This window comes from Primulina tabacum, chromosome 7 (assembly GCF_025594145.1).
Source record: "Primulina tabacum isolate GXHZ01 chromosome 7, ASM2559414v2, whole genome shotgun sequence".
Lineage (NCBI taxonomy): Eukaryota > Viridiplantae > Streptophyta > Magnoliopsida > Lamiales > Gesneriaceae > Primulina > Primulina tabacum.
Genome location: NC_134556.1, coordinates 42072058 through 42096144, shown reverse-complemented (window position 1 = coordinate 42096144; position 24087 = coordinate 42072058). Strand labels below are relative to the sequence as shown.

The 24087-nt window shown below is 35.4% G+C and overlaps 3 protein-coding genes, 1 long non-coding RNA gene and 1 pseudogene across 10 annotated transcripts; 3 read left to right on the top strand and 2 right to left on the bottom strand.

The window, feature by feature from the left end:
• Positions 1–4990: 4990 nt before the first annotated feature.
• Positions 4991–8341, top strand: LOC142552319 (BIIDXI-like protein At5g11420). The gene is given in 4 exon segments (XM_075662051.1): positions 4991–5199; positions 6225–6514; positions 6516–6723; positions 7601–8341. Coding segments are annotated over 4 exon segments (1110 nt in total). The 5' UTR covers positions 4991–5126; the 3' UTR covers positions 8140–8341.
• Positions 7945–12204, bottom strand: LOC142552320 (uncharacterized). Of its 7 annotated transcripts, XM_075662055.1 has the most exons (6): positions 11924–12204; positions 10928–11549; positions 9681–9943; positions 9100–9539; positions 8618–8772; positions 7945–8083 (listed from the first exon to the last, which is right to left on the bottom strand). In XM_075662055.1, exons 1-3 carry the CDS (start codon positions 11930–11932, stop codon positions 9801–9803), a joined length of 774 nt encoding a protein of 257 aa, XP_075518170.1. In that variant the 5' UTR covers positions 11933–12204; the 3' UTR covers positions 7945–8083; positions 8618–8772; positions 9100–9539; positions 9681–9800. The 7 variants fall into 7 exon arrangements, with proteins under 7 accessions (XP_075518170.1, XP_075518173.1, XP_075518174.1 ...); XM_075662058.1 differs by having other exon boundaries at positions 9100–10186; XM_075662059.1 differs by having other exon boundaries at positions 9100–10169.
• A 2246-nt stretch (positions 12205–14450) lies between these two features.
• LOC142552317 (tRNA (cytosine(38)-C(5))-methyltransferase 2-like) lies at positions 14451–17916 on the bottom strand (annotated as a pseudogene).
• LOC142552318 (uncharacterized) lies at positions 14773–17535 on the top strand. The gene is made up of 4 exons (XR_012821730.1): positions 14773–15195; positions 15994–16141; positions 16674–17036; positions 17383–17535. It is a non-coding gene; the product is annotated as an uncharacterized LOC142552318 (long non-coding RNA).
• Positions 17917–18284: 368 nt separating the features above from the next.
• LOC142552315 (uncharacterized) lies at positions 18285–23366 on the top strand. The gene is made up of 10 exons (XM_075662050.1): positions 18285–18987; positions 19544–19744; positions 20317–20664; positions 20983–21046; positions 21562–21779; positions 21865–21978; positions 22140–22245; positions 22395–22606; positions 22722–22822; positions 23046–23366. Exons 1-10 carry the CDS (start codon positions 18376–18378, stop codon positions 23188–23190), a joined length of 2121 nt encoding a protein of 706 aa, XP_075518165.1. The 5' UTR covers positions 18285–18375; the 3' UTR covers positions 23191–23366.
• Positions 23367–24087: the final 721 nt, after the last annotated feature.

Sequence of the window (24087 nt, the reverse complement as noted above, 5' to 3'; positions counted from 1 at the left end):
TGCTGGCATAAAATAAAATAAAAAAAACATATAAAATAAACGTTCTGAAATATGTAAAATACTAATTAAAGATAATTTTATTTTAAAATTTAAAATCGTTTAAAATTTTAAAAAGGATGAGCTGTTCAACAATTGAACGTCCACCCATGCACATTGGTTCCGTTTTGTCTCTTCAGCGTCTGATAATATAGTAACACACCTCAAAATCGAATAAAAATTAATTGGAACTTGTTATAAAAGTTTGATATGACAAAAAGGTATGATAGAAAATTTTCTTTTGGCGGTTAATACACGGGCGCAGCTTACAAAGTTTAGTTAAAAAAATAACTATATAAACATGCAAAACGTGTGTATGATGACTAAATTCAAATAATAAAAATTATATATCACATATCTGAATAAAATAGATTAAAATTGTGAATAATATTTGCGAAATATTATAAAACAGCGTGATTTTTCGATCAATGAAAGATCAATTAACCATCTCTGACTTTTTTAAAAAAAAAAAAAAATCTGTAGGGCTAAATTTTATAATAAAGGAGATATTTCATTGGAGGATATTTGTAGGGCACCATGTCTTTGCATATATGCATGAAAGAAATAAAGAGAGAGAGAGTAATTATTTCAATTTTGGATTTAGATATACCGAATTTATTCATATAGCCGACACAGACCTTAATTAATTTAATATATGAAAAAAAAAAAAGAGGTTCATTTTCTCGAGGAGCTGCGGTGCATGAATATTTCCATTTTCTTAAAGAATTATTAATTCGCAATCACCTGTAAAATTAATGCGCATTCCCTACATGTATTAAATGTACATTTAATTTGTAAGAACGGAGTTCATGCCATGCATGACATCCTAGCTAACTAGGGTTTATATATATATATATATATATATATATATATATATTAGGGCAGATTAAATCAGTAGTCCCTGTAAAAAAATTTAAAATATGAACAATAATTGTCTTAATTAAGACCTTGTTTTTAAAAAATTAGACATAAAACTCTTTACAAATGAGTATAATATGTGCTTGATTTTTCTCAACACGCATGTAAAATGTATTTGATTTTTAAAAAATGAAAGATATATTATATTATTAATATTTTTAAAAGAGTTTTATTTCTTTTAAAAAGGGATAATAGCCCTAGCTATATCATTATCGAAAGATTTGTTTGACATAAAATTATCAAATAGATAAAGATTTTGTGAATCAGATATAAATGTTGTGTGCAGTATTGTGACAACTTAACATAACATGCAACAAAATAATATAATTTATCAAGTAATTAAACTTTGATGAATAAAATAAGACAAAATTAATCATGCACAAACGTACACACTTGTGCGTTGTCTCAGTTCAAAACCAATGCTATTGAATAAAAAAAAAAAAGCTAAATCCCTTAATAAAGTGAGGGAGCAAAGTGCATCCAAAACACTTATGAAACAAAATAACCAAAACTACGGATGCAAAGTTTACTGAAGACAAATTCCTCTTTGATAAACATCACTCTAATAAATAAAGTGATTAGGCGTTGTGCATTAATGTCTTCAACACCTTACGATAACACTTTAATATGTCTTGGATATGAGCTCTTTATTAAATTACCGATGTTGCTTGATCTCCTACGGTATCTTAAAATCTATGCTTAATCAATCAAATCCCAATATATTTTTCGATTATTTAATTTATAAGATTCCTTTGCCCTAAAGTTTATTTTTTGAATAGAATCCTACAATATCGGGAAACAAAAATTCCATTATCAAATAAAGAAAATATAATTAAAGAATAAAATGTATTTCTTTCAAGGCAAAAACTCATGTGAGACAGTCTCACATGTCATATTTTGTGAGACATATCTCTTATTTGGGTCATCCATACTAAAATATTATTTTTTATGCTAAAAATATTACTTTTTATTGTGAATATTGGTATGGTCGACCGTCTCACAGACAAAGATTCATGAGACCGTCTCACAAAAGATCTACTCTATTTTCAATTACCATATAATCATACGAACCATCATCGTTACAATTATAGTGATAGACATTCAAGAATTACGATGAGTTGCGAGAGATATCAAAGATTTGTGAGAAGACTAACAATCAAAAATTTTATTGGTTCTTCGATTTACTACAATGGAAATTGTTACCTCTATAATTTCTGACCCTTGGATTATTAATGTTTGGACTACTACGTACGTACCCGCATGGTAGCATGAACAAATTAAATCATGCCGAAACATAATCATCTAGGTTCATACGATCCTTGTTGAAATTTTCAAATGTAGTTCAAATTTGAACAAAGAAAGTTGCAAATGAAATACTCAAAAACGAAGGATATGATTGGACTGACAGAGGGGGCAAAAGCATTTAAAACCACCCACGTGAGAAGTTAATGAACGATGACCCATCATTTAAATTTATAACATGATTGAGTAATTTAATCTGATGTGTGACACAACACATAATGCTATTGTTTCACATGCAGGATCGATGTGTTGGGTTGGGTCACTTTTAAGATATCATCAGCATATCTCACCCATTCATATTATTATTACTCCAAATATGTACCTAAAGATTTCATGAATTATGTCACTATCAACATTTACAATTCTCCATCCTCTTATATTCGTGATTTGGTTTTGGCAAAAACTTGTGTGAGACCGTATCACAAGAGAACCACTCTTTGGTTTTTATATCAGTTTTTTCAGGCCGGGATCTTTAACTCATTAAATTTTCATGAAAGGGTTTAAACTTTATGAAAGAGGGTTTATCTTCATGGAGATTTTGGCTTCACATTGAAAGGTCGAAGGAATCTTTGTTAATTTTATGATTTTATTCACAACCAGTCATCTTTAGAAAATTAAAAATGTCACAGGATTGTGTCAGCACAAATGTTTCTTACTGCTATTTGTTAACAGTGAGTCCATTGAATTTCTCTGCCACCGAATCTCATTCAATGAAAATGACAAAAATGCTGCTTTCATTTTAGTCCTATTTGTTTCTCAATTTGAATACGTTGATGTACCCACATGCAAAATAATTGAAACCCACTACTTTACTATAAAGCCAAACTCTAGTTTTATTTTTAAATCATAGTAATGCCCATATATTGATAATAATAATTATCTAAATATTTTAGAAAATGTATAATTTTACAGTTTTTTTTATGACGTGAGAAGTCGTAATCGTTACGGTTCGATTAGTATTAGGTAAAACCTCTGACTATTATTTTAAATAGTCAGTTTTTAATCACCTCTTATATTTTCTTATCAAAATTCAACGTGAATATGTAATAATATAAGTATTCCATTATTCTAAAAAATTGAGAAACGAGAGATGAGGCTGAAATTCTTTACGGGGGGGGCATGTTCATTAACTTGTAGGCCCACGTAAATCTAGGCCCAAAAACAACCCATTTCTCGCGGTTTCGGATTAGATCCGATAGATTTTATAGTACTTGACCTATCTGCTCCCTATGGTGGGCCCATTTCTTTTACTGGGCCCCCAAAATCTCGTGCCATGTTTCTCTCTATTCTAAAAACAATTGAGGTGATCTCCATAGAATTCAGAAAAGGTTAATTTTGCCCTTTTTCTTATTTTTTTTTCAATTATTTCCCTCTATACTCATGAATGAGTCTAAAATAATAATTTTTTCGTATTACTTGATTTTAATTTAATTTTGTGGATTTTTACGATATTGACTTCGGCCCTTCTATAACTGGAGGAGATTGTCACATGCGAGCACTGATTGAACATCTTGGCGTTATGTCACACACAATTTTATGATATCATTTTATTAGTTCTACAGATTTAGTAATTATAAAATTGGTTTAAATTTACGCATAAAATCGAAGCATATATAGATGAAATTTAATTATATTATAATACACCCAAATTAAATGTATCTTGTGTGACGATATATATCATACATTTTTTGGCAAAAATTTGCATGAGACGGACTCACGGGTCGTATTTTGTGAGAGTGATATTTTATTTGGGTCATCCATGAAAAAATATTACTTTTTATGCTAAGAATATTAATTTTTATTGTGAATATCGGAAGGGTTGACCCGTCTCACAGATAAAATTCGTGAGACCGTCTCACAATAGACCTACTCACATTTCTTGTATATTTAATGTGGGGTCCACATAATATGATATTTTTTTGTGTAGTATCATAAAAACTCCTGTGAGACGGTTTCACGAATCAATTTTGTGAGTCAGATCTTCTATTTGAGTCGTTCGTGAAAAGTAATATTTTTCGTGCAAAAAATATTACTTATTACTGTAAATATGAGCAATGTTGACACATCTCACAATATACTTGTTAGTATAATATATACTTGTCTGTTTAGAGATGTATTAATGATGCAATGTATATATGTCAGAAGAATAGGTGGTGCACCATCCTGGGGAAGGGAATTGAAAGCTGGAATCAGCTTTTACACCCTCCAATCCATCTTTCACATACCATAGATCCAATTGCTCAAGCGAAAATAGTAATTTAATCTATTTTTAAATATGAGACCAAAAAAAAAAAAAGAAAAGATAATTTAGTATGTTTATCTTCAACGAACTCGTGATCTCTCACATAAACTCTAAAATTTAATTGGAACTGAAGATGGATTCGTTAGAACCCCTTACCAACTCGTTAAATTCTATGAGGATTATTTGTGAAGAATCTCATATGCAGCCAACCTCACTCTCATCTGGTATAACTCAGGCAAGTTAAAAATTAATTTGTTTTCCAAACAAATTTAAGCCGGAAACTTAAAATTATTGCACCCAATCAAATATCCAAATTCCTTTCCACCCACGACCTATATCGTAACAGTCGATAATAGAGCCGATAAGACGGCAAAGTGGTCATTAAATGTGAGCCCATGTGAGGATACTGAACTCATCGTGCAAGAGATTCTCAGTCAAGTTACACAAACGCCCCTCGTATTGAATATGGAGTTCAGGCACCAACGTAATTAAACCCAAAAGCAAAGCCCACTTTTGAACTCTAACATGCATAAAAAGGCCTATTTCGAATCCCATTTCCAACCATCGCATAACTCATAATTCAGCTACTGACTCTCTGTGCCGCAGAGCGTACAGCTGTGAGCCAAGAATGAGGGGTTTCACTGTGTTGTCGGTGCTACTGTGTGTCGCCACTTGCCGCTTTGCTTTGGCCTTCAAAGATGGTAAACAAACTAACCATCATTCTTTTGATTTACGTAGCATTAACAAGCTTCTGTTTTGAGATTTCTGTGTTTTTTTGGTCTCCAAGAACTTGGTTTTCGATGCATTTTCTTGATACATATTGTTACTGTTTTGGTTATTAATGTTCAGAATGTTTTTGGTGGGTACCTGTGGTGCTTATTGCTGAAATGGGCCAAGGTTTAAATCAGGCAGAAAATCGATTTCAAGATTTTGCAAACTTTGAATTTCATTAATGAAGTTTGCTCCTTTCCACACTTGAATGGTTGGAGGGAGCCATTGATTTGGTTGCATTAACGTATTTCGAGTTGGAATTATTATTTATGAGACGAACGTAATCACCGAAGCCCAATGATGTAAATCACTATGGTGGCTACGAACGAATGCCAACCTGTCACCTCTCTTTTAAGAATATAAAATTATTTCAATTAACCCTTTTTTAAAGTAAAAACAAACATTATATAATGCCGACATATATTGCATTGAAGATGGTGATGCGATTGATCGATTTGAGGATTCGTTGGCTTCCTCGGGGAAATAGATTCGTTATTTTAATATACTAACAGAGAATGAGACCAATGAGTATTTGTAGATTCATATATCAAGAAAAATTATTCCTTTATTATCGAAGAGAGCGGCATTCCATTTGTGCCCAACCTTTTTTTTTTTAAATTAAAACGGCAAATATTTAACAACCATTCATTAAAAAAGTGGGGTGTGATCACTTCTCCTTTACAGGGGATTTCAGTACAAGTCGGTCGCGGGCCAAGAAGTTAGTTTACAGTATAAATCACAAAGAAATGAAATTTACATTTGCAAATTCGATATTATTTAAATTATGATGAATCTTTGTTTTAAGACACGTCAAAGCATGAACTTGGAAATATCGCCGTAAACCACTTGAGCTGGCGGTAAGAGTAGATAGTAGCCCTTCCCTTTTCCCCTCTTGATGGTAATCTAAAATGCCAAAGACTAAAGCCATGTATTGTATTTGTACGTAAAATTGCAGGGCCGCTAGACAACGGCAACTTCGAGGAGGCTCCAAAGTCCTCGGACCTTAATGGAACCGTTGTACTTAAATCCAATGCTATACCACATTGGGAGACCTCAGGATTTGTTGAGTACATCAAAGCCGGGCAAAAGCAAGGTGACATGTTACTAGTGGTACCTGAGGGGTTTGCTGCGGTTAGGCTTGGAAACGAAGCGTCCATTAAGCAGCGAGTAAATGTTACCGTAGGAAGTTTGTATGCAATAACGTTTAGTGCTGCTCGAACATGTGCTCAGGCCGAGGAGCTTAACTGTGTCCGTGAAACCGGACTTCGGGGTGATGCCGATTCAAACATTGTACAGTAGTAGCGGCTGGGATTTGTATGCGTGGGCGTTCCGAGCGATTTTCGATGTGGCTGAGATTCTGCTTCACAATCCAGGAGAAGAAGAAGATCCGGCATGCGGACCGCTGATTGATTCGATTGGTATTCGAGTTTTAAATCCTCCGAAAGCCACAAAATGTAAGTTCAGCATTATATTGTTTATTACCAAACTCTGCCTCTGCTACTCTATTCACAGAATGTACTCAGTAGTTGAATGACATTACTACCAAAGCTCAACTCAAAAAGTGGTACTAAATGTAAGTTCATCATTATATATGTGTGCTTTTGTTTTAGAAAGCATCGGCCGTTCTGTAATGTTTTCTTCAGTCATTAAGTTACTTGCATGTGCACATCATCAGGTTCCATTAAAACGGCGATGAATTTTTTGGTCCTACTTATACACCACCTCTTTTTGGGAACAAGAAATGAAATTTGCCCTTCAATCATTCATCTGCGATTAATTTATTTGCAGAGGTTCCGATTTTCATAATTTAGTTTTTATGTATTTCTGATCATGCCTCCAAAGGTGATATTAATGCTGACAGTTGGTTATGAATTTACTGCATTTAGTTCTTATCAGCGAGGACAGAATATTTTTAGCCGACTACTAATTTACATCTTTAAAGGTGAAGAGATACAGGCATGCTTAACTTTTATAGATAGAGGAAGGATGAATAGATTAGCCTATCAGGTGAGAGTGATACCAAATTTACTTACTCATAATTTGCACCTAATGAGAAGTTGGTAGGGACTTGAACTTCAATGCAGTGTAAGACGTGGATCCATGAGAAATTATTGACACCGGCCATAGCAAATTCACAAGTCATGCTCCCCATTTTATCGTTCTCAAGGAGATGAAAATTGTTGAGCATAAATCCAAAAAATTGGTTTATAAGATGGAAGTCAGGTCACATGTATGCGGTAAAGATACACGCAAATCGAGATGATTTGGAACAATAATTGTGTTGCTGACTGCTATTCGACAAGACTCGCTGATATTTATTCTACTGTGCAGTTAACCTACTGAAAAATGCCGACTTCGAAGAAGGTGCATATATGTTTCCCAACGCTACTACGGGTGTCCTAATCCCACCAAACATTGAGGATGATAACTCTGCCCTTCCAGCCTGGATGGTTGAATCCCTGAAAGCTGTAAAATACATCGACGCTGCCCATTTTTCTGTCCCACACGGCCAGCGGGCCATTGAGCTCGTTGGGGGCCGAGAAAGCGCCATTGCCCAGGTGGCCCGAACCATCGCAGGGAAGACTTACGACCTTACTTTTGCAGTCGGTGATGCCAGCAACTCGTGCGAGGGGTCGATGATCGTCGAGGCTTTTGCTGGTAGGGACACCCTCAAAGTTCCTTATGAGTCAGAAGGGACAGGTGGATACAAACGAGCCGTGCTGCGGTTCGTGGCGGTTTCAAATCGTACACGTGTCATGTTTCTGAGCACTTATTACCATACGAGGAGTGATGACTTTGCTTCACTATGTGGACCTGTTGTTGATGATACAAAGTTGCTTAGCATTCGAAACCCCAGACGACTTGTTTAAATAAAGCTACTTGAGATCTTGGGATAATGTATGCTAAGAATGTTTGGATTATGTAAGAATGTGCCCAATTTTTTATTACTATTTAGAAATGTTATTTAAATACCAAGTTGGAAGACTTGACAGTCTATATATCGGGAGTGGGATTGAATTATCAAATGTTATACTGTATTTTGAGTTCAGTAAATTGGAAAATTTGACTTTAGTTGGGAGTTATCTTAAATGTATCCATCTTTATAGTGATGGTCCCCGCTGTGTGTGCAAGAAAATGCAGGATTGTTCAATTATCTGAATGGTGGAGCCAAAGTAAATGTCAACCACATAAAAGTACGTAAATAAAATAATGCTGTCTTCATATTTAATATGTCAGCTTCTCCGTCCATTAATGACCTAAATAATACTCGCTGTTATAAATGGTAATAAATTATATCGCGTAATGAAACCATACTCGTGCACACACCCATTTAATAACCAAACTCACCTGAAATCATTTTTGAGTTTTATGATCAGTTGATGTGCTTCATCCTTTCTCTCGGCCTCTTGCTCCGAAACTCTATCTCCTCACATGATGTTCTGCAACAGGAGACACAACATCGTCTAAACAACTTTTCTTTTGAGATACTTGCAATGTATTCACTGTCAATATAAAAATGTACTTCAATGATCACAGCGGATTGTGTACGTAATGGGAGCAAGCAAACCAGGAAAAAACTTGTAAAAATGCATGAAACAGACCGGATCTCGTCAAATTGTCAAATAATATCTAGGATATGCGATAGCATCACAAAGCAGATAACACAATTATCAGAAATTACATGTTCATGAGCACACCAGTTGCAGCATTGCAAGAGAATGATATGCCAATGGTCTATCAAAATCTCGAGTGTAAATGATGTGAGCAATATATATGTGCATGAATGCATGAAAACAAACCTGATGTTTATAAGAAGAAAGTCAATTGACCTTGTTTTCAGTGCCCACATACTAATTATAGCAAGATGGTTGCTCATACCCTGCTGTCTGATTTCAACTTCTCTGACACGTCAAATTATCCCTCTTGTCCTGCCAAATCCATATGGTTTTGACAGTAATGATTACCAAGATAAGGTATCACATACGTGTGCATTCGAGTGCGGTATTAGTATCGAGGTAACCCGGGTAAAGAGCCATTACCCGGGAACTCGTCGGAAAGTCCGGGCTTCTGGTAACCCGGGAGACGATGTCTCGGGCAGTCATTTGCTCGGCTGGTATCGGATTAGCCCAAAGCTTTTCATAACCTGGTCCATGACCCGGGATCATTCAGAACCCACGACCCGGACCTCCCGGGGGTATCAAGCATGAAGACTTCAATAGCTCCTTCAATTAACGACTTCCATCCACACAAAAACAATCTACAGTGCCAACTGATGCAGATTAAAGTTAGTGAATGTGCAGTAGAATTAAGTAATTGCATACTATTATGTGAAAAACTTATAAATGACGCAATCACTTTTACCATATTCCCGACACAAGATAAAATAACACAAATTCAGCAAGATAAGAACCTTGTTTTGGCTGATGCTCTTCTCTTACCATTTAGAGGTACTTCCTTGTCCAGCAGAAGAAATGTATGTAGTATATCCAGTTGATGCTTAAGTAAAATAAACAGACGCGAAACTGTAAATTCAGGGAATGGCCAAAGGTTGTTTGCATCTGTTTGAAGGTAGAAGGCCGAAGTGTCCAAAAGTTAATGCCGGAGAGTAGTGGCAAAACCTGGCATCATCTTTAAACCTTTGGAAACAAATTATAGATGCATCAAACCATAGCCCTGGAAAATGCAGGGGAGTTGAAGATTGATCAACGTATATTCAAACTAAAATTTGTGCAGCCAAATGTGCACGAAGGAAACCAAACTTAAAATATTGCATCGAACAACAAGCCCAAAACAAATATTTACTTTCAACACTCCAATCCTCCAAATGTGGAAACAGAACTAAAACAAAGCATTCCTTCAGCATTTAGCGTTTATATGCATTCGCAAATCAGTAGACAGCCTGCAGATGATATTGTCCTTCAACAATTCATCAACAAAATTCAGCACTTTTAGAAATTAACAGCAAGCTTTACCTATCATGTACATGTTGGAATTTATAATATATCAAAGAAACGCAGAGAAACAGAAGATTACTACAGACATCTCATATTGAAAGGGGCCCTTTAAAGGATTATTGCATCATCATTCACTCAACACTTGTATGGATTTCTACAACCTGTAAGATAAAATATATAATGCTTTCCCCAAGTGTCTTATAGTGGAAAGATGTTGAAGCTGTCGCTAGGCGCTAGCATATTCTAGACTTTCAACAAATGAAAAACCGTGCACCATATGAAAAACAAATATGAATTTAATTACTTCTTTGAAGGAAAAGTGTGCATTGATTACATGAACACAAATGTGAGACATATCTCTTATTTAAAAAAAAGGTAACTATCCAGAGAGACGTGGATATAATAAAAATGACAAAAGATAGAGAGCATAATATTCAAGTTGCCTTTTACATTGTTAACACAGAAAAGACTGGCTCTAAATCCTTCTACAAAAAGAGGAGGAATCAACATTTATTCTCTTGTTACTAAACAAAAACAGCAGTTTTCGCAGATATTAGATGCTTCAGCTCCTTCAAATGTTCATCATTTGAAATGTGGAGCGTAATACGAAGATTTGTCAACAATGTTTCCTGTTCCCAACTCAAGGGACCAGAAGCATACAAAACTTCCAGAGTGCAGCGATAAGCATGCAACTCTAACTTACGAATATTGACTTCAATTTCTTCATTTGGAGGAAGGGAACATCTTTTCCTCTCGATGCCTGAACAAACTGACTCTGAATCACTGCTGAGGGTGTCTGTATCTTGCCAACACGGGGGCTTTAAATGACCATGACAGTTGTTTGGACATCGATCAGTAACGCTACAGCTACCCACAGAACAGGCATCACTGTCAGAACCATTTAATTCAGAATTTCTGACCCCAGAAAAGTCAAGAACATCTTTTTGTTTTCTCCTCTCCTTTTGATTATGTCCATTTGATGTGATGTTAAAGGAAGCATGCATGTTTTTTCCGCCCAAAAGTTCTCTCGGGGAAGTAAAAGCATCTACCTTTTCAAGCACTGGGGCAGCAACCAGCCTCATCTCCTTGCCATCTTTCTGAATTTCTCTTAGTTTTCTGATACCTCCATCAAGTGCAGCAATAGTAGAGGACTGATACAAGAGCTTCCTCTTTCGGGGCCTTAAAGAGATATTGGGCAATTTCAAAAAGGAAATCTCATCTGGAGTCTTCAAACAATCTTTTTGTGGTTGATTTTTAATCTTTCCATCACCTTCTGGCACCTCAAAGTTCATTCCATCTATAACGTCCTCGCCTCCTCTGCAACACTGTAAACAGGAGAAACTAGGAGATCAGTGAATGCGAACAGGGACATCTTCGACATATTTACATAGAAAAAGGAAACTTCACAAGGAAGATTAATATATGGATCTGCACTACTGTACATGGTATCATTAGCAATAACAATTACTCAATACAAAAAACCAGAAGTCCTATAAAGATAAGCACTCAATAACTAATAAAACTTACAATGAAGCATAAAACTTGCAGAAAACGAGATCAACCAGATAAATCAATACATCCATAAATCCAATCTACTGAAACCAAGATAATATTTCGGCATAAAAGTTGAAATAGAAAGAAAAAAAGAAAAAAAACGTTTGCATTGTCTGCAGGAAAAAAAGAGAAGAAAAAATGGAACCTTTTCCATCAAAAACCATCTCTCATCATGCCAGGTTTGTCTCGTCCTGATGTCGATTGGGCAATAATTAGTTCCTTTGAGCACCCAAGCAATCTTACCAAGTACTGATTTTGGAAGGAAGCATCCTGGAAACGAATTTCATTGCTCATATTTCCTTTTTTGCCACGCAAAATCTTCAAGAGAGAAGAAATCTTCCATGAAGATTCATAAAAAACCTCCACAACATCACCAGTAACATAGTGTTCCACCCCTTGTACAAGAGGAGGGCATGGCCTAACAAGCTTACAAGATACTGTCGCCACCAATTGTTCTCTGGGCAGACCACAATAAAAGTCATACTGCACCCGATAAGTAATGCCATTACCAGATAGTATCTCTGCGGTATTCCATGATATTTCTCCTTCTTCTTTGTTCATTACCTCTACTTTATCCCCCTTTCTGAATCTCATTATAAATGATCTTGTACCATCAATATGATAAACCTGTGGTGACGAAGAAAAGTGAGTTACTGCACAAAATAATATGGAGATGAAACTAAATACTAATATAAATAAGGCTGCTGAAAGCCCAGCACTTCCTTCATATCAACCATGCTATAGGCTCAATCTTGCAAGAACAGAAGCTAATACAGCAAACACGACTGAAAATTAATGAATAAATCTATTGGTTTCTTATGTGGAACAACCATAGAAGTTATTTAAAGAGACTTTAGTGATCCCTTTGTTTTTTTCTGGAATACTCACGGTTTTTATCCATAATCACTTGATATCGCATAGCCGAAACATATTCCTGATTGCTAATTTATCACCAAGTATTAGCCTCTGGAACAACAATACAAACTAATAATTGATTTGGACCAGTTCGTATCACAAATGATCTCTGTTGACTTAAAACCTCGAAATCAATTCAAGAAATGTTAATTCACCACATAATCCTATTTATTTCTCAAAAAAAAAAAAAAAAACAGGTATGACTAGATTCCCCACACGAAATTTCCAGGATAAAATAGTTTAAGCTGATTTCACGATTTCCCGTATGTATAAGAGATTACAGACAAACCTGTTAACCAGTTCATATTCATGATCATTAAAAAATATATTTAATAACTAAAATTTCAACCAAATAATAAAGGAATTAAATTCTAAATCCAAATAAAACACAATTTTTCAAAAGCCCCATATTTAAACCGCTGAACATCCATTAATTTTAAAATTCGATGAGCCGAAATAAAACCCAAAAACTGAAGGAAAAAAAAAACACTTGCCTTTTCTTCAAAATTGGATGGAGTTTTGTATCAGAACTGAAAGATTTGAAGGTTTTGATCCATGCTTTCTCTTTAAAACAGACGTTGATTCTTATCTTGATCGTTTTTAGGGTTTATTTAATTTGCAAATGCAGGGCCTTAATTTTTACCAAACCACCTAATTTGTGTTGGAGCAGGAAAGAATATTATTGGTCACGCGCCTGTTGGAAATCACGTCCTCCCAAAAAATAACATTTTTTACTCCCAAACTTAAAAATAATAAGTAAAATATTAGAATAAAAATTATATAATAAAGTATTCAACTCCAAAATTATTACCATCGAAACGGTCAATATTTCAAAGTAATCTTTACTATATTAACTATGTTAAACAAATAACTAAGCAGCCTGATCATGATATAATTTTAAACTTATTTAAAATACTTTTAGTGCAATGTGTTTCGTTAATTACATAACTAAATATTTATTTTTGATTCTATAACGAGAAACAATTTGTGACAAAAATATAAAGTATTAGGATCTTTGTATTTTAAAATTAAACATCATTTACATCAAAATAATTTTAAAATATAAATATGACATACATAATATTTATTTATTATGTTGCACATACAATGCGTGTATGTGAGCAATTAGTTTTGATTAATTTGCATGTAATTGAACTTTGAATGGAGGAAAAAGCATTTTTTTAGTACACATTTAATATTGGTTATTGACGTTATTCTGCATTTGGTGATATAATTTTACGCAAAAACTTGTTTCAGACGGACCCCACGGGTCGTATTTTGTGAGACATATCTCTTATTTGGATCATCCACGAACAAATATTACTTTTTATGCTAAGAATATTATTTTTTATTGTGAATATCGGTAAAATTGATCCGTCTCACAGATAAAAGATTCATGAAATCGTCTCACAAGATAACTACTCATAATTTTATGTGTAACCGAATCCAAATATAAATTGCAAAGAGGGACACGAACCAGGCGACTCGAATTCTCATATCACGGCCATTATTGATACAATTAATATATTTTATACGTTGTATATCCCTGAAATATATTTTAATCTAATATAATAAAACTTTTGCATGAATAAATATTTGTAGATACATTGGGAAGAAAGAAATTTGTTTTGACGTCAATTTGAACCGACGATTCTTCTTTAATCGGATGATGTTTATTATGCCAATAAATCACTTCGAAAATGACAAAACTATTACATATTTGGAATATTTTAATAAAATTAAATCCTGATATAGATAGACCAAACCACCTTAACATGCCTACCAACATTTGAACTGCATATTTTGAGATGAAAACAATCTCTAATATAAATTCAGTGTCAAACCAAACCATTTGACAAGTGATTCGATACAAGTAAAATTACATACAATAAAAGAGGGCATATTACTCTTTACACAAAAATTGCAAAGATGAAACAAGGTCTCTCGAATATCAGTTTCATCTCCCATCTCGTGTTTTGGTTATTGTTTGACATATCTGCAGCAATATGGATTGTAGTAATAGCATTATAATGTGTCGTCAGCGAAAAATAGCGTAGCAGCTGCGCCATCACTCCAACGCTCAAACTGTTACCCAGCAAAGCATAACAGCAGGAACAAAAAGAAGATTATCGTGAGAAGTTGAGAACTGAAATCAATTGAGCTTCGCTATTTGACACTCTAACGCCTATTTTAAGTGCCGTTTTCCCATGTTAGATAAATTACAAACACAAAATATAAACATACAATTGATGAAGACTAACATGTGGTGGAAATTTGAAATCCTCCGGAAATGAATGCGAATTGGCAACCTAGAGGCCGTGTTAAAAAGCGCACACTTTAAGGAAACAGTGATAGAAACAATAATTTCCATCATACGAGCCCAAGAACCATAACAGTATCAAAATCACCAACAAAAGACCGTATGGTACCTCCCTTGGTGGGAAATATCTTAGAGAAAGATCCTGTAATGAAGACATTTTATCTTTACCGATACCCTGCATAGTGTTCAGAAAACAAGATAATAGGAATGTGTATTATGACATGTAAATTAAGGACAGTGACATAATCAACAAAGAAATATGAGTTAAACAACAATATCTTCAATGGAACTTATTGATGAGGAGCATGAGCAATGAGCAACTTAGTATTTCAATTTGGATTTCTCACAGCAGGACCACAGATATAGTATAAAGGGAAGGTATATAAACAAATATGAATTTTTTGCATGTACAAATTGTAGGACAAAATAGTTGCAGTGTATATTTTCAGAATCATGTTCCATTCCTTGAAAAGCGTTCTCATCATAACCAACAAATAAGTCTGTATGTGACACAAGCTGGGGTTCAGGAAAAACTGAAAACAATTAACGGATGCTTTTGGCAAGTGATTGGAAAGGGCTCTTCTGTTTCTTGTGATCAATATACTGCAGACTCAAGCTGAAGTTAGAGTTGGTTTATGATTCTTTTCTTATTATGAGGAGCGATTGGGTTATATGTAATTGAAAATATCATAGAAATCAATTGGTTTTGATGCACACTACCGGGACAGTTGCCAAAAGGGAACCCGTGCCTTTCACATTATCGAAAATAACTTTTCGTGAAACAACAGCATTGTCGTGACTCTGGGAAAACAATATCTCATTTTAAGGAATTGTTTGAATGCAAACTATAAGAGAACAAATATGCTTACAGAAAAATATAAAAAAAGCAAAGGAGAAAAAGGATACCCATAGCACTCCCCCATCTTTCTATCAGGCTGATGGAACATAATATTGTTTCAAAGGATTGTTGAAGGGCCTAGTTCCTTCTTTAGATTCCTCCGGATCAGAAATACAAATCCAGAAAATCTTCTATGGGCCGACAATTTTCAAGCAAATTATCCCAGTATCCATTTAACTCTACTCCTTCTCTAGTCACCATGCTTTCATCAGACCCCAGTACAGGGCCTGGTGCCCCAAGGTAACTATTGACTTGTGCTTTATGAAAAGACAGAGGTTTCCTTTTAGCCTGAAGTTTGATTACATAAATGGTTTGCCACAACATGTTAGCAAAAGAATCTGAATAAAAAGCAACAAAATTTGCTACCGTTTATTAATGCCAAAATAATTGTGAATTTCAAACCAATTAGCCTCAATCAATATCAGTAATAGAGCATAATATAGAATTTTCAATCCTTTTTACAAAGTTTAATATTATATACAAGCTCGGGAATACCAACAAATTCTGCAAAATTTAAAAAATGTTAAAGTTAAATTGTGCGACAATGTTAAAGTTAAATTGAATCAAGCGGGCACCCTACTAATAGATGGTAAAACAATAGCAAAATAAAGTTTCGACCTGTTTTGACATTTCCATATCATGCATGGAGTAACTACAGACCATAAATTAATGTGATATGCTGCCTAGAGATATGTATTCGCTAGTAGATCTGTCGATGCTATGTAGAACAAGAAAAATAAAGCGCAGAAAGAGAGATGCCAGGCAAAAATATCGAGGCCGAGAATACGGCACACCAAACTGCAAAGGGCTTAGAGTAAATTTTTGCGGTTCAAAATAAATCTCTCAGCATAGAAATCATCTTTTCATGTGTATCAGAAGTCTGCAACAAACAACGAAATCGCATAGATGCACAAAAGTTTTAAGAAATAGTAAGGCGACAATAAATAACAGGGCTAAACTCGATGCCCCAATGCCTTCTCTTTTTCAGTACTTAGGTTTAGTGAGATCCCTGGTTATATAAAAACACTTCACAAGACACTGATACCGAAATCATAAAACACCCATAACCTGTTGCGTATATATATAGAGATGCATGTATATATTATTTTATAAAAAAAACGAAAAGTTGTTAAGATTGGAACTTGGACCTAACTCAACCCCAAAAGCTAGCTCAAGGGGGAGGATTGTCCAAGCCATATATACAACTCCCAGGTTATTTATCCAACCTCACGCCCAGGAATGAACATCTGGAGCGTGGAGTTTACAGATGACCCAATTATGGGCAGAATGAGTGGCCTAATTATAAGTAGTCCAACACATAACGGAGAAACCCTGGCTCTGATACCGATGTTAATATTGGAACTTGGACCTAACTCAACCCCAAAAGCTAGCTCAATAGGGGAGGATTGTCCAAGCTCATATATACAACCCAAGGTTATTTATCTAACCGACGTGGGACAATTAAAAAAAGTTAAAAAATACAAGTGAAGGATAAGACATCATCCTAACTAATGTAAAAAAGAGGCAGATTAACAACACAATTGGATGCCTTAAATCGACATGCATACTTACACAGCTACTGTTCCAGCAAATACAGATAATAATCCTACTGATAAGAACTAAATGGGATTTCTTTGAAACTACATCCCCGTCAATCGATACTCTCCAATAGTTTCAAAAACTCCATCCAACTCAAAACTTCTTCGATAAAGTCATACAAACTTCAGAGATAGCAAAAATCAGAAGAGCTCTCACAGATTAGCTCAATTGACAACGAACAGTGTGCAACTGAGACAATAGATTAAAAGTGAAACCTCGTGGGGACGGTGGCCAAAATTGTGCTCATATAGATCTATGTCGCTGATGTCAAATGCTTCCACGACTTCCGCGTTCACTCCCGCCTTCATCAACGAATATCTCTATGGAAACCATTCACACAAAAGAGATCCCACAGTCACACGAGAATCCCACACGTATTCCGCAGGAATATCTAAAAAATGAAAATGTTTTAGTGTTATACCATGCCACCGATGCCACTGTAGAATTCCAGAACCCGCCATAATTTCTCCTCTCCGTTCTCCTTTCCAGCTCAATCTTGCAGCCATTGGGCCCGTCTTCGACTCAAATGGTATTTTTGTTGGGCCTGGACCAACCAATTTGTTTAGATTTGGGCCTTCATTCTGGACTTTCTCAATGATTTATATTTATATTTATTATTTTAATTTTCATGTCTTACATATGATTAAAAAAAATACGTAATTAAAATTTATCGATATCTACGAAACATAAATATATGTCATATTAATTTTAACTATTTGTATTTATTTGACTAAAAAAATAAGTGAGGGATAGAATTCAACTTTATATTTGACGTCAGACTGAATCCAAGAGCCCCCATTTTCCCTCCATTCTACTCTCCTCAAATTTGAAAAACAAGCAACACATTCCTCTCAAATCTTTGCAGATGGCGCCTCCCAATCCCAACTTAAAGCCCAGGATCAGTTCCAATCCTTCTTCCTTGATATCGTCGCGGGCAACCCCAATTATCGGCGATGATGATTTCCAAGATCGCCCTTCGTCATCAATCTCTGCTTCGAAAACCAGCTCACTCAGATCTCATGACACAACCACCATCCGAACATCCAAAAAGCTGAAGAAACAGCATCCCGGAAAGGAGAACAGCTTTCCAATCGAGTTGGAGCTAGATTGGGGTTGTGGGTTGGATTTCATCGAACCAACCCTCGATTTATTGGATGCAAAAGGAGTCGATTTACAGAGTGATGCTTCGATGGAGTCAAAATTATTGATAGAACATGAAGAATATGAGCAGAACTTTCGTGGTGAAGAGTTCTTGGAGGAAGGAAGCACGCAGCTTGACGTGTTACTGAATCTGTGCAACGACGTTGACGAGCGGGGGATTGATAGTGATGGGAGTGGTTTAAGGTTTTCGGAGGAAGATAAATTCGATGAATTGATATCTTGTCCTATCTGTGGAGCTGATATTTCTGCTGTGAGTGATGATATGAGGCAGGCGCACACCAATGAATGCCTTGACAAAATGGGCGGCGCGAACGATGTAGTACCTCTTTGCTTTTATTCTTTATTGGAGCATATGTTACATGCTTGCTGCTTGCATATATTCTCGTATCATTGCATGTGGTTTGGAAAGTTTTGTGATGAAGCTCTGCAAGTCTGTTTCCACAATCTTGAATAATTTGTGCTAGGATGAGAAAGTTTGTAGTTAAGCTAACCAAGTTTGAGGAAAATTAATTGCGAACAAAGTTGATCCGTTATTCAATGTTAATGACCTGGGAAAAGCATTGCACATGAGAGATTTGCATCAAACGTTCAAGTTTGGGTCCAATTTTTACTAAATTGAAATTGCTGAAGCTTTTAGATGTTATTATGCCAAAAACATAGGAGAAATCTCTGGACAAACAATCTACACCGAGTCAGGTATCTGCTGACTCGTTCTTATTGAAATTGTTTGCTGAAATGTGGTTACAGATGCTACCTTTTTTTAATGTTATAAATTTGAACCATTGTGTCCTTTTTCCCTTAAAAGTATCCCTTAAATGTAATCAATATTTATTGATTTCATAGCATAACGCAAGACACCTCACTTTTTTCAGGTGGCAGTTTATGGTGATGATACAAGAACATATCAATGCCCTGGACAAGTTCTCGATGCTTCTCCCCTTAAATCTACTGATAAAGATGCTAATGTATCTCGAGTTGTGGAATGGCTGCGAAATTTGGGCCTAGCCAAGTATGAAGATATTTTTATAAGGGAGGAGATCGATTGGGATGCGTTCCAGTTGTTGACAGAAGAGGTGTGTTTTGTATCTAGGACTATCCCAGGAATATTATGAAGCCACATATTAGTCATGAAATTTCAAAGAATCAAAGAAAGACTGAAATGGGTCTTTTCTGAAAAAAACAGATAAATATGCTGTGGAACTGTTCTGTGCTTGAATGTAGATAACTTTGTTTACATCAACAGATTTTCCTCTCTCCAGGGATAAAAACTTATGTTGTGACTGGCAGCATGGCATCAATATATCATGCTTACAAACTTAAGATTCGCTAATCTTTGCCCACCGAGGTTTTAAATTTTCAGTGCAGGATTTATGAAAAATGTTGTAGTCGAATATCATTTTCTGCCTGTGTTAGAGAATGATCAAATTTGGTCTAGTGTCTTAATGTGCAATCATGCTTGAATTTTTTTATAGAGGTAATGGTCTCTTGTTAAGTCTTGTTATTTTACAGAGTTGGGTGTTCATGTAACATATTGGTGTGGCTTGTTACTTATTGGACCTGATGTATGGTAAATTTCAACCAACATGAAATCGTTGTCCATCGGTTGACCAAAATGTACTGAATATCGCTAGTTGTTTCCTGACAGGAACTATGCATCATTGGTGTTTCGGCACTTGGTCCAAGAAAAAAAATTATCCACGCTCTTGAAGAGTTGAGACATGATTCAAAGAGAGCAGATGAACCAACGACAGATGTCTCTAAAGGTGTTGCTGATGAGGCTAAACTCGCAACAAACAAGTTGATTACTGATTACTTTTCTGGTCCTCAATCTGAAAGAAAAAGTGTCAGGATGACTTCTAATGGACAAACCAATGTTAATAGAAGCCAGGCAAATCGTACTCGAAGGAGTATTCAACGGAAAGATTGCATCAGGAATGGAAAACAGAAGGATGTTCCATTGTGGTGTTGCGTACCAGGAACAACATTTAGAGTGGTAAACTTCATATTATCAAGAAGAAACATCACTATCCTTTGATTATAGTACTGCAAGCTTCTTTTTATTTTCTTGTCTGCTAAATATTCTTGTAATTGTGTATTTTATTGATCGACCTCGCCCATTGTCACAGCAACAAGATTTATTACACTCATTAATGGTTTTATTGGTTTTCTTGTTTTAAAATACTCAGAATTAGTGATGTGCCATGCGAAACATTCTCTTATATTATTCAGTACACAATCCCAACAATTCAGAATATTAAATTCGCTGTATTTGAGTAGCTGATAATAACTTTAAATTCCATGTATTTTGCAGGATGCCTTTAAGTACCTAAAAAGGGATTGTTCCCACTGGTTCCTCACTCACTTCCATTTAGATCGTAAGTCCTTATTATGGGTCCTTATTATGGCTCTCGAAGGATACTCTAGAAAATGACATTGTTTTTATGATCATGCTTGTTATTATCAAGAAAGCAATTTTTTTTTTCTGTTGACTTGATTCATATTTTTTTGTAATACTGGAGTTGACAATTTAAAAGAAACCACCATTACATGAAGATCAGAACGGGCATTATCTATTGAATTTCCAGACTGAATATGTGTGCAAATTTGATGTAGATCCTTAGTCCTATAGGCAGGCTATGTTCAGTGTTCTGAAGAAGCTAGGTTTTCTAGGAAGTTTGTGGTGGGCTGGAAACTAGAAAATGGTGAACAAAAACACAAATAAATCTTAAAGAACATGTAACATTGAATTGACAATACAGCTGTACGATAAGCAGTTGCAACAGACTTCGCATGATTTTGAGGAAAAAGTTTGATGATTGGACCCCCTTTTTTGAAATCATTTGGGAGGAAAATGCTAATTAATACATTTATGTTGTGTTACTATCTGCAGATTATCAGGGACTTACAAAATCGTTCTGTCACGGGATTATATACTGTTCCTCAATTACAGCAAAGCTGGTTATGCAGAAAATTGGTATCTCACCAGACAAAATTAAAGTTTTGCCCCTCAACCAGAAGATAAATATCGCAGGAACTGATGTGATGTGCTTTGATGCAAACCATTGCCCTGGTGCAATTATTATCTTATTTGAACCGCCCAATGGTAAGGTGTGGACCAGACTTGTTAAACAAATATGTATTCTTTTGCTGTCAGTGTTTCTAAGATTGATCTTTCCGTTCTCAATATATGCAGCCCGTTTTACATACTGGGGATTTCCGGTTTGGTGAGGAAATGACAAGACTATCTTTTTTACAAGTTTGTCCCATCCACACTCTCATCCTGGACACAACATATTGTGACCCTCAGGTGAGTAAAGCCCTTAGGGAGATAGTTTGCTCAATTCACACATCTTCTGGGTTTTTTTTTTAGATAATTTAAAAAAGCAACTTATTCTTAAGTTGTTAGCATATACGGCTTTACCTTTATGCTGCAGAATCAATAGTATGTGTTTTCTTTCTGTCCTGCAGTATGACTTTCCGAAACAGGAGGCTGTAATTCAGTTTGTCATTGATTCCATTCAAGCCGAAGCTTTCAACCCCAAAACTTTGTTTTTGATTGGAAGCTATACCATTGGTAGCATCTTATTCCATTATTTTTTTTACGACAACTCGATCCATGTTGATCCATATATCTTCTATGATTCTGATTTTAGTCTTTCTCGGACCGGAATTCTTTCTCCATAATGCAATAATCATTTTTTCTTACATTTTGTCCATGGACAGGAAAAGAAAGGCTTTTTATAGAGGTGGCAAGAGTTCTTCGCAAGAAAATCTATGTCACTTCTGCGAAACTACGCATCTTGGAATGTTTGGATCTGCAAAAAGAAGATATGCAATGGCTTACATTAAATGAACAAGAGAGCCATATTCATGTTGTGCCCATGTGGAGCATTGCCAGTTTCAAACGGCTGAAGCATATGTCTAACCAATACATGGTAAATATGTTTCCTTAGTATGTCAATCTCATAGATCACATAATATTTATCTGTCTTCAACCTTTTGTTTTTATTATTTCATTCATGAATGGCTATTTCATTCAATTTTTGACAGGGTCGATATAGTCTGATAGTTGCCTTCTCCCCCACTGGTTGGTCATTTGGAAAAGGAAAGAAGTCTACCGGGAAAAGGTGGCAGCAGGGCACCATTATAAGGTGAACTAGGTTATCAAAATTACAGAATACTTATGTAGAGTTTATTTTTCCGCTACCGGGTAAAATTATGTCTAGCAAACATCAATGTGGTGCCACACCACTAATCAGTTCAGTGAATTTATGTTCCATTAGGTCTAGCTCGAATTTCTGTACTCATGGATTAGATTGTTTTCAAGTAGTAACTTAAATTTGAACATTGATTGTTGTATTACTTTCTCTTCAGGTACGAGGTACCATATAGTGAACATAGCAGCTTCACAGAGCTGCGGGACTTTGTTAAGCTCATTTCTCCGGTGGACATCATCCCTAGTGTCAATAATCATGGCCGAGATTCTCATAATTCAATGGTCTCTCATCTCTTAGCTTAGGGAGTAAATGTCTTTCTTGTGTATTAATGAATTACAATATTAGTTGTATTTGCATGTTTTCCGACTTTCTTAAAGTGACAAATTTCCAGTGTTTGTAGGGGACTGCGTAAGACCAATGGCAAAGCCTAAACGTCCGCAAAACATGGAAGAATATCAGTTCTTATCTTGTGATCAACAAACTCAAATCACACCATAACATTCAGTGAATATTCATACACCCAAATATAAGCGTCATAATAATACATGCTTGAGCGTATCTTAGTTATAACTTATAATATCATAATAATTTTTTAAGGATTTTCTGATAAACTCGTCCAACGATATAACCTACAATATAAATTCGTTATATACTTCAATATATTGCATTTCAACTTACTAAAATAATTTAAATCGGAATAGTTAAAAATCGAAATTCTCGACAGCTTATAAACTCATTCAAAATATAGAATTTTAAGCTTAATACTTCAAAAATCGAGGTTTAAATGCAACGGTGATTTTGCGAAGGTGGCTCACCGGAAATATTGTTCACGGTCAGAAAACAAGCTGGATAACTGGGAAAAGCTTAATACTTCATTTATATAAACTAATCCACCGTGAACAACCCAGAATTGAGGCCAAAACCTTGCATAAAATCATATCAAAGCTCACGCTCACGGGAGCTCGAAAACAAGTCGATCGAGCTCGAAATCTTCATATTCATGGCAGGAAAGAGGCTAATAGACTGGAGGAAGAAGATTGCTAGCTGTTGTACTATTCCTCCGGCTACTGGTGGCGCGGCGTGATGGCTGCAGAGAAAAGAGAGAAAAGCGACGGGATGCCTGGATTGAGCGATCTGTTAGTTTGGGGAAGATTTGCAGCAAATCACTTGTAAACAATGTGGATCTCATTGTGCTGTGA